We start from the raw sequence: 10,296 nt of genomic DNA, 5'->3' as shown, positions 1-10,296 counted from the left end.
TTCTGACTGAGCCCAAGTGTCTTCAGCATGCCTCCCTTTAAAAATGTCTTTATTTGGGCTGGAGAGATGGCTCAGCGGTTAAGAGCACCCGACTGCTCTTCCAGAGGTCCTGAGTTCAATTCCCAGCAACCACATGGTGGCTCACAACCATCTGTAAGGAGACCCGATGCCCTCTTCTGGTGTGTCTGAAGACAGCTACAGTGTACTTATATATAATAAATGAATAAATAAATCTTTAAAAAAAATGTCTTTATTTAAGTTATTTTAGATTTTTTTTTTCATCTTTGTTTTTGGAGACAATTTCTCTGGGCAGAGCTTGCTCTCCTAGAACTCACTCTGTAGACCAGACTGGCCTCAAACTAACGGCGATCTGCAACCCACAGCATGGCCCTTTGCAAGCTGGCTTTAAGCTACTCTCAGGCCTCCTCCTCTTCCATCCCCCTATGGTATTTTGGACCTCAGTAAATTTCTCCTACTTCTCTCACATTCCTTTTTTTTTTCTTTTAAAGATGTATATATTTCATGTATAGGAGTACACTGTCGCTGTCTTCAGACACACCAGAAGAGGGCATCGGATCCACCCCATTAACAGATGGTTGTGAGCCACCATGTGGTTGCTGGGACTTGAACTCAGGACCTCTGGAGGAGCAGTCAGTGCTCTTAACCGCTGAGCCAGCTCTCCAGCCCTTCTCTCTCATTCCTCCGGCTTTTGCACCCGGATCCTTCTGCGAACTGCACTTCCCTCACTGGTTTCCAGTAGATCCAAGGAATTTACAATGCTGAGTTACAGGCTTGGCTTTGGCTAAACTCAGCTTCAGGCTCTGCCAACTACTGACCAGCTGTATTTCTTCTCACAAATCCTTAATCTTCAACTCACAGGATTAGCGTAAGGATTATATTGTGCAATGTAGGCAAAATTCTTCGAATGGTACCGGGTACATATCTGCTAACAAGATGTAAATTCTTCCTGGCTCTCTCTCTCTCTCAATCCCTTCCTATTAGGGCCCTAGTGTCCTAGGGCCACAGCTCTGCGGTGGTATGGATCACTCTGTGCTGTGATCTTAGACTGAAGGAGTTTGGGGGAGCAAGTCTATCACCAGCTTTCCTTGGTCACAGCTGTAACCTCAGGGTATACACTTGCTCATGTGAGAGGTCCTTAATAAATGTTTGCAATCATTTCTTCACAAAACAAAGACTAGTAAGCTTCCACACAGGACACTCTGGTGGGCTGTTTAACAATCCTAAGAAAGAATGTCCTTTCTGAGGGTGAGATGGCTCACAGAGCAGTGGCATATACATACTAACTGATCAAGAGTAATATTAGGGGGTTGGGGATTTAGCTCAGTGGTAGAGCACTTGCCTAGCAAGCGGAAGGCCCTGGGTTCGGTCCCCAGCTCCGAAAAAAAGAAAAAAGAAAAAAAAAAGAGTAATATTAGATGGAATAACACCCAGCAGAGTTTACTGGAGAACCTGTTCTATTGCCACTGGTGTGTGTGTGTGTGTGTGTGTGTGTGTGTGTGTGTGTGCGCGCGCATGTGAATTCTGAGGGTCCCGTAAACCTTCCATCAGGGGTCCCAGAGACAGAAACACAATTCCATACCAAAAAGAAAAAAAAATCCCAACAAAAAATGTTGAGAGCTGGAGAGATGGCTCAGTAGTAAGATCACCGGCTGCTCTTCCAGAGGACCAATGTTCAATTCTCAGTGCCCATTAAGGCACAGTTTTCCAATGCTGGTTAACTCGTTCCATGGGATCTGATGCCACCTTCTGGCATTCTTGAGTACTGCCAGAATGTGGTGCATGCAGGCAAAACACCCATGCTTATAAATAAAATGATGAAAAACAGGGGCTGGGGATTTAGCTCAGTGGTAGAGCACTTACCTAGGAAGCGCAAGGCCCTGGGTTCGGTCCCCAGCTCCGAAAAAAAGAACCAAAAAAAAAAAATGATGAAAAACAAAACTAAAATGACCTTCCTCGGAACCCAAAGCATTGTGATCCCCAAATGAGAACAACAAAGAAGCCACACCTTCGTTCTATCCTGGAAGAACGGAGTGGACTGGATCAGGAGCTCTCGGGCTCAGACAGCTATTTAGGCCTGATGGGCCTGAGGGAGGCCAACTAGGTCCAGTCACCAAGTCTGTTCAGGGCTGGTGATGTCAGGTTACTTTTTAAAGACGTCCCTTCCAAATGGGGAGGCGACACTTTTTTGTTTTGTGTGTCGGGTACCCTGAAGGATGAATAACATGAAGATGGGTGAACAGAAGAGAGGGGGAGACTGGCTAAGTTAAGGGACCCCTGGGAAGGATAACCATACTCTAAAAGCCCCCTCTAACTGTTCTCTTCCCTCCACCTTTAAAGCCTCCAGGGAGGAGCTGGGCTCTGGCTCTGCAGAACAGCTGCACGAACGAGCCCTGGATCTGGTGGCAGCTCACATTTCAGCACATGGCACAACTCCTGAGAAGCGCTTTAAAACACCCAGGAGACTCTGAGCTGGGAGCCTGTCCCTTCCAGCGTCCTTAGGCATTAGGAGACAAGGACCCCGGAGACAAGGACCCCAGAGACGATGACTCCTTGAGATCATCAGGGCCTTAGCTCCATTTATTTAACAGCCAGATACTCCTTGTACAAGCAGTAATCTTAAGTTGCGGGTAACCATTTCACTCCAGCCTGGGCAGGGGCTGATCACTCTCTCTCTCTCTCTCTCTCTCTCTCTCTCTCTCTCTCTCTCTCTCTCTCCACACACACACACACACACACACACACACACACACACACACACACACATCCCTAAACCTCTGAGGTTTAGAATTCTGGCAAATAATTGCTTTTCTACGGTTTCTGTAGGACTGTGTATATAAGCCTGCTCAGCCTGTACTCATTTAAGTAGTGGGTGAAATGCTGAGGATAGAGCAAAATATGCTGTCCAGTCCATCCATTTCACCACAGTCACAGAGGTGACCATGACGCTCTCAAAAACTAGGTAGCCTTGTAACAAATGCTCCCTTCTTTCTGGCCCTAGAGACTGCTCCTTGAGCCTCATCTGGACCTTTTATCACAAGGAGATTACGATAAGGGAAGTTGCAAGGGAGTGACTTAGCCTTGACCTGCTTCTACCATAGCTGGGGGAGTGTTGCTTCTGCAAGCACCCAGATTCCGGGATGAGACACCAAGGGCTGATGCTCTCAGCAAGGGCCCTAGGCGGCCTCTTGGTGTTGGAGAATCGACTAGGGACAACTGCACACACGGGATAGGGAGGCCTCTCGGTGCTCAGTAGGTGAATCGCATCTTCTGTGAATAGCCCAGCTTATCCAGGTTCGGGTGGCAGGCCAGCTGTACCATAGGTGGTGGCCCACAAAGCAGCAGCAGCACATCCTCTGCTGGGGCAGGCAGGTGCTCCTGGATCATGTCGGCGGTAACAAAGCCCTTGCTGTAGGTCCAGTCTGGAGGATGGGGAAGAGAAGAAGACACATGCTTCAGGTCCGCACCAGCAAGGGAATGTGATGCTTCCAGGACAGACCCTTGGGAAGACGCAGAAGGGATCCCGAGAGGGCCTCAGGTTGGAGCAGCAACTACAGCCACATTCCTGCCACCCACCTGAAACTAGGAGCCTCATGCAAAGGGGACGAGTTGTGCACCTGGATTCGGGATTCTGGCACTGTCGGGAGGATCTGTTTTACTGAAACCAGAAGTCGAAGAGCGGCCAGGCCTTGAGTTTGATAATGAAAGACAACCTAGCCATCTGGAAATGGTAAGATACCTTCTGGAGGGTAGTCCAGGGTGAACCAGAGCTTAAAGCGGATAGGATATTGGGCCTGCAGCTCCTCTAGGTCCTCCCGCAGGATTATGTCCTTTTCAGTCTGCAAACAGGAAGCAGAGACTTAGAACCTCCGTCCATGCCAGCAAAGTCCTCTGCTCTGACAACCTTCTAACAGAAGGAAAAGGAATACCAAAGGCATGCTCAAGTTCTAGGGAGAGGTCAGACTTGCAGTTTCCTTAGGGTGCTGAGGATCAGGAAGTGGTCTTCATTTACACATTTCCAAGGAATATTTGCCCATGAAAGTCCAAGGGCCCATGGTCAGCCTGAGAAACCTCCATTTTCTCTTGTTTCTGTGGCTTAATACTAGGTCCTTTTCCTTCTTTTTTGTTTTGTTTTCTTTTGTTTTAAAGATTCATTCATGGGGCTGGGGATTTAGCTCAGTGGTAGAGCGCTTACCTAGGAGGCGCAAGGCCCTGGGTTTGGTCCCCAGCTCCGAAAAAAAGAACCAAAAAAAAAAGATTCGTTCATTTGTTTTATGTAAGTACACTGTCACTGCCTTCAGACACACCAGAAGAGGGCATCAGATCCCATTACAGATGGTGGTTGCTGGGAATTGAACTCAGGACCTTTGGAAGAGCAGTCGGTGATCTTAACCACTGAGCCATCTCATCTCTCCAGCCCACCTCCTTTACTTATTATTTTATGAGTGTTTTGCCTGCCTGTTTATAAGTACATTGTGTGAGTGCCCATTGCCCCTGGAGCCCAGAACAAAGTGCCAGATCTCTTGTAACTGGAGTTAAAGAAAGGTTTAAGCTACCATTATGGGGGCTGGAAACCAAATCCTGGTCCTCTCCTTGATGGTCGTCCTCATTCCTTCTTTTTTTTTTTTTTTTTTTTTTTTTCTGGAGCTGGGGACCGAACCCAGGGCCTTACGCTTCCTAGGCAAGCGCTCTACCACTGAGCTAAATCCCCAGCCCCCTCCTCATTCCTTCTTATTGTGACAGTGGACCCTGGATTCACAGAGGGGCTTCTGGTCAGATGCTAGAATAGTTCTGTCTGTCTCAGCCCATCTATTCACACAGCCAATCTGAAGTGCTGGCTCTCAGAACAGCAAACCAACCTGGTTGGCAAAAAGCAGAAAGCACTGGGTTGGATCTTCAGGGACTTTCAAGATGGCCCGGATCAGCTGCAGCATTGGGGTGATTCCTGCACAAGGATACCCCATAGTGAGAGGTGCTAGTTCTCCCTTCTCCGTCTAGCTCCTTCACTGACCGACCCTGCCATCTCAAAGTTTATCAACACACTGTGTGCGTTCTGTCGTATCTAATCCTCTGACCTCCACCTGCTTGTTCACCAGGGCCTACATTTCTGAACCGTTAACAGTCACATAAGAAGACAGTGTAGAATTCCTTCTAAGGAATTCATATAAGACACTTGCTCTGAGGGTCCCTTGGAGGTAGGAACTCAAACATTATAGAGCAGGTCGGACGGTGCCTTTAATCCTCAGCACCTGGGAAGCAAAGGGCTGTCATATTTCTGTGAGGACAGAGTTCTGGGCCAAGCACGACTACATAACAAGATCCTGCCTCGAAAAACCAAAAACAACAAAAAGCAAAGTGATACAGATATTGCTAATGTCCCTTCTGATTAAGAGTTCTGGAACTCTGCTTAGAGGGGGTAAAAGCATGTTCTTCAGAACCAGGCAGAGTCAGGTTTGGCCATTACTAATTAAATAACCCTATAGAAACCAAAGCTCTTGGAGCCTCCATTCCCTCATTGGCAGAAGGGAAAGGCTCACAGTTACCTATTTATAGGGTGGCAGGCTTCTAATGGGTAGCTGTACTGTACACAGTGACGTTTCTTTCTCTTTCCTGACAGCGAGGATCGAGCATGCCAGGGAGGTGCTCTCCCTCTGTGCTCACTCAACTGTCCAGCCTTGGTTAGAACTCTGCCTTTATGTACGTAGCCTAGGCTGACCCTACACTTGTGATCTTCCTGCTTCCAACCCCAATCCCTGGAACTCTAGGCCTGCACCACCAGTTCTGGCTTTTTCCTTCTCAATCACTCATACTTGGTTGTTTCCCTCAAAGTCATTAAATCCACCCGGTTGGTGGAAGACCCTCCTGATTTACTGCTCTCCTTCTGTCTCTGAATTTTTGTAACCGTTCTTTCTACTCCCTCATGATTTCAGCTACCAGGGAAGTGTAGGCAGCGCTGGTCCCTATTACCAAGAGTCCTCTATTACCAACTCTGAGAGGAAACCCGCAGAGCAAACCCCGAGATTGCTAAGCAAAAAATGTCCCTCAAGTGAAACAGACCTGTCCCGCCAGCAATCATTCCCAATTTCTTAGCCACTCGCAGTTCAGGTGGAGATTTTTTGTTGGGCTGAATGTTAAAATTCCCTGGGAAGCCAAGTCAAGAGTTAGAGTCAATTAAAAAACAAAACAAAACAAAACAAAACAAAGCGGGAACTAAGTAAACACCAGAACAGAAAGCATGCCGTAGGCTGTTTTAGCAGCTGCTGTGAAATCTGATCTCGGGACTTGGGCTTGGGTGGGGACTTGGGCTTGGGTGGACGTTTGAGTTAAACAGGCAGGGACAATTACTCAGGAAGGACAATGGGGCTGGGCTGTCTGCTTATCGTCACTCCACACAGTGGGGGAACAGAAGCCACACTCAAGAGCCCAGTGATCCCACACAGCCTGGAAGATTCGTAGTCCGTGAGGGCAAAGGAGGTGTGCGGAGCCAAGATCTCTGGCAGAGAACTGCTCCCTGGCGAGGGTGGTAGGCTTAGGGCCAGGGTGAATTTACTTTCCCCAGTGGTCCAGAGCATCACCAGAGGCATGGCACAGTGCCCGGCTGCTTCCTTGGGAAGGACTAAAAAGTTTCCCACTTTTTAGCCAGAGGGAAGACTCTTTGGTAAGGGAAGGAGAGGCATAGGTTTACTTTGGTAATCTCCACACGGTGAAACCTGCCTTTCTGTAGCCTGGGTGCTTCAGGAAACTTTGCACAGGTACACCCATGCACACATGCGGATTTTGGTGGGGGATGGGACAGGGAGGTTGGGGCTGGGGACCCGGGACTGTAGGGACAGGAGAAGTGAGACTGTAGGAAGGAAACAACAGATAATCACCTTTCCCAGCATAACTGAGCAACCCACTCGGCCCCCGGAACTCCACCACATCCCCAATCTTCAGGCTATCCAGGTACTGAGACATCTTCCCTCCTTCAGGAAATTTGGGGTGCACACCTTTCAGATAAACCTGGTGAGGCAGGGAGGAAGAAAATGCCACATCTGAGATGTGATGAAAACCAAGTCAGAAGCTATTACAACCCATAATCTTTTCTCCCTTCCCTTAGACCCACAAAGGACTCATTACTTCCTATTGTCAGAGGAATGTAGGACGCTTCTAAAAATCTCAGAGTGTTGGATTCCTTTTCTTTTAGTGTGTGTGTGTGTGTGTGTGTGTGTGTGTGTGTGTGTGTGTTTGTGTGTAATGTGCATGTGTATGTGTCTGTATGCACATGCACCTGTGTATGTAATGTGCATGTGTGTGTGCACATGTATCTCTGTATGTAATATGCATGTGTGTATGTGTATGTAATATGCATGTGTGTATGTGCTCATGCACATCTGCCCTGGCGAGTGTGGAGAGGCCAGAGAACAACCTCAGATGTTGGTCTGTGTCTTTCCATCTTGTTTCAGACAGGTTCTTTCTTGTTCTTGAAAGGCTGGCTGCCCCCATACTCTCCCCCCGCCCCCCGGGGCTGGGGACCGAACCCAGGACCTTGCGCTTCCTAGGTAAGCGTTCTACCACTGAGCCAAATCCCCAACCCCTGCCCCCATACTCTTGAGTTTCTGGTAATTCTCAGGTACCCATTTCCCACTTTCCAGTAGAGGCATGATGGGATTTCAACTTTTGCATGGGTCCAAACTGAGGCTTGGATCCAAGTGCTTGTGGATCCCCACAACCCAGCCATCTCCCCAGCCCCGAGATTTCCTTTCTATACACTTACCTTGATGACAAGATCTACATAGCCCTGGTCTTCATCGCTGGTGACAGGAGTGTAAGGCCTGATGACCTGACTGCCATCAATTCGGGCAGAGAGGTAGACGTGCTTACCTAGGAACCATGAGGAGGGTTACATGATTCCCAGTGGGTGTGTTGTGTCCTGTCACCTTTCAAAAGACTCAGATTTGAGAGAAAAGGGTGCTTTGTTTCTTAATGTCCCACAGAGAGCATCTCTCAGCAGTTTATCTTGCCTCCTCCCACCTTTGAAACTCCCTACAGTCAGGCCCTTAGCAGCAGAGGATTTACACAATGGAAAGAAATTAATGTTTTCTGGGATATGAGGAGGGTTATACTAAGTCCTAAGAGGGAAGCCAACTGGAGGTTAGAGATGCCTAGGGGCACAGAAGCTACACCCTAAAGGAGTGGAAGGAGCTGAAGGATTGATGGAAGGGCGATGCTGTGCCCAGGAAAAAACAGCTAAGCAATGGACTCGCTCTCTCATAGGATGTCAAGAAGCCCACACCCTTTTCCTTACCCACAGGCAGCCCCAGAATGTGGTGGGCGGTGGGCAGGGCAAAGCGGAACCTCCTGGTGTTGTGGCTCACTGTCTAGAGGATGGATGACAAGATATTTCATCTAGCAGGTCTGGCCTGACAAGTCCCTTGGAACAATCCAACCACCTTGGATGCTATCCCTCAAACTAGAAGAACTTCCGTTCACTCTCCCGGCCCAGCCCCCTTCTTCACAACTCACCGTCTTGTCCAGCAATCGCAGCAGGTACTTCTCATCCGGGTCCTGGAGAGTGACCTGTGGCCGGCGGGATCTTCGAACCAAGTAGGTACCCAGAGCCAGGCCGAACAGGGTAAACAGCCCCACCCCCAGAGAGGCTAGCAAGACCGGGCTCTGTGGGTAAAGGAGGAAGCGTGATTGTCACGCTGAGGGAGAGCCAGGGAGTGGGTGCGGGACCAGGGGTGGCGATCCCGAGCTCCAGCGAGAAAGCATGCCAAAACTGCAGGAGCAGCATACCCAGCCCGCAGCTGGTGCAGGGAGACTCCGGCACCCTAGGTGGGTTTAGCACAACCCCGCGGGGCAGACTGCCCAGAACCAGCGGAGGCGGTGACCCCAGGCTTAGGACACAGAACGAGGGTCTTACCGGCTGGATCCCCATGACTAGCGCCGTTCGGCTCCGCTAGGGCGGACAGATCCCACAATGCGCCGCGGGGCGGGCCCGGGGGCGGAGCTCTCCAGGGTGTGGTCTAAGGAGGAGGGCCCGACCGAGGCAGTGCTAGTGGGGACCGTGCCCCGCCTCTTCCGTACGGACTAGGTGGTTCAAGGGCATGGGTATCTTGGCAGTCCCAGGCCCTCCTTTCTAGCTTTCTGGTCTCTGCTACTTAGGCCTACCCCAAAGGACCACAGTTTTGTCTAACATGGAGCCAGGCTAATTAGCATAATGAGAATTCTTCTAGCTGGTTTAAGAGTGTCACAGAAAGTCTGAGTGTTGAGCCTTACACAGATTAAAGTAGAACAGGAAGCTTCCAGATGGCATTTCTTGTTTTTGTTCGTTTTTGTTTTTTTCTCCCAACAGTCTACTTTGCCAGACAATTCAAACGCCTAGCTAAGTCTCTTTCCGGAAGAGTGACTGGGCAACTTCATTTCCTAGTCCTTCAAACAAAACAACTGATTTTGCTGACAGAGTTAGTTCAACAGAATCAGTCAGGAGGGACTGGAGAGATGGCTTTGTAGATTGCTTACTGCTTTTGTGGAGGACCCTGGCTCCATTCCCAGCACCCATATAGCCGCTTGAAACCGGCACCCTAGTTCTAGGGGTTCTGGTGCCCTCTTCTGGCTTCCTTGGGCACTACACACACACACACACACACACACACACACACACACACACAGAGAGAGAGAGAGAGAGAGAGAGAGAGAGAGAGAGAGAGAGAGAGAGAGAACACTTATCCACAAAATAAAAATAAATAATAAATAAAATCAGGGGCTTCCTTTTGGTCCAAGTCGAGCTTCCCACCAAGTATGGTTCCTCACCAAACACAACAGTAGTGTTACCCAAGAATGGCTCTACCCCTTAGTGGCCTTGTGGCCTGGGGCAGACAGCTTGCTCCACTCCTTTGCATTTGTTTATCAATAGGCGGCCAATGTGCATCATAATCGGGTGTTTGGCTCATAGGGTTATTCTGATCCCTAGTGAGGTGTTCTTTCATTTAGTGTAATGCCTGTCAAAGAGCAAACTGCTAAAGAGATAGCAGCTACGACTAGAACCCAGAAGCCAGCAACTCCATTACGTCTATGGACTCAGCTCTGCTGAGATCACAAGCCTGAAACCGGAAGTAATAGAGACAAGCCACTGGAGCTGCCCATTTGCCAAGATGACCATGCTGTCTTGCACACATTTCCCAGACAGAGTGTTATTTCCTGTTTGGGATACAGTGACGGATGAAAGGTCCACACATGTCACTATCAACATAAAAATACGAGTCCCTTCAGGGTGGTAGGAACAATGATGTCTTG

The 10,296-nt window shown here is 49.1% G+C and overlaps 1 protein-coding gene and 1 long non-coding RNA gene across 4 annotated transcripts; one reads left to right on the top strand and one right to left on the bottom strand.

Annotated features, from left to right (window-relative positions):
- Window positions 1-2,568: 2,568 nt before the first annotated feature.
- Cyb5r1 (cytochrome b5 reductase 1) lies at window positions 2,569-8,984 on the bottom strand. 3 transcript variants are annotated; one of them, XR_015635212.1, is made up of 9 exons: window positions 8,924-8,984; window positions 8,524-8,673; window positions 8,306-8,378; window positions 7,775-7,881; window positions 6,891-7,020; window positions 6,076-6,159; window positions 4,878-4,963; window positions 3,595-3,857; window positions 2,569-3,440 (listed from the first exon to the last, which is right to left on the bottom strand). XR_015635212.1 is itself a non-coding variant. In NM_001013126.1 (9 exon segments), coding segments are annotated over 9 exon segments (918 nt in total). In that variant the 5' UTR covers window positions 8,939-8,982; the 3' UTR covers window positions 2,569-3,267.
- Window positions 3,205-8,649, top strand: LOC148001623 (uncharacterized). Its single transcript, XR_015635948.1, has 2 exons — window positions 3,205-3,748; window positions 8,414-8,649. It is a non-coding gene; the product is annotated as an uncharacterized LOC148001623 (long non-coding RNA).
- Window positions 8,985-10,296: the final 1,312 nt, after the last annotated feature.

This window comes from Rattus norvegicus, chromosome 13 (assembly GCF_021556685.1).
Source record: "Rattus norvegicus strain SHRSP/BbbUtx chromosome 13, alternate assembly SHRSP_T2T, whole genome shotgun sequence".
NCBI classification, from domain to species: domain Eukaryota; kingdom Metazoa; phylum Chordata; class Mammalia; order Rodentia; family Muridae; genus Rattus; species Rattus norvegicus.
Note: the sequence above shows the minus strand (reverse complement) of the source record. Positions and strands in the feature narration are given on the sequence as shown.

What these genes read in the sequence shown, in the direction of transcription:
- Cyb5r1 (XM_087580769.1), bottom strand. Translation starts at nt 6,975, where the DNA reads ATGTCTCAGTACCTGGATAGCCTGAAGATTGGGGATGTGGTGGAGTTC. An exon ending in GCTCAGTTATGCTGGGAAAG is followed by an intron (nt 6,160 to 6,890) that starts GTGATTATCTGT and finishes TTGGCTTCCCAG; the next exon opens with GGAATTTTAACATTCAGCCC. An exon ending in TTCTGCTTTTTGCCAACCAG is followed by an intron (nt 3,858 to 4,877) that starts GTTGGTTTGCTG and finishes TCCTGTTTGCAG; the next exon opens with ACTGAAAAGGACATAATCCT.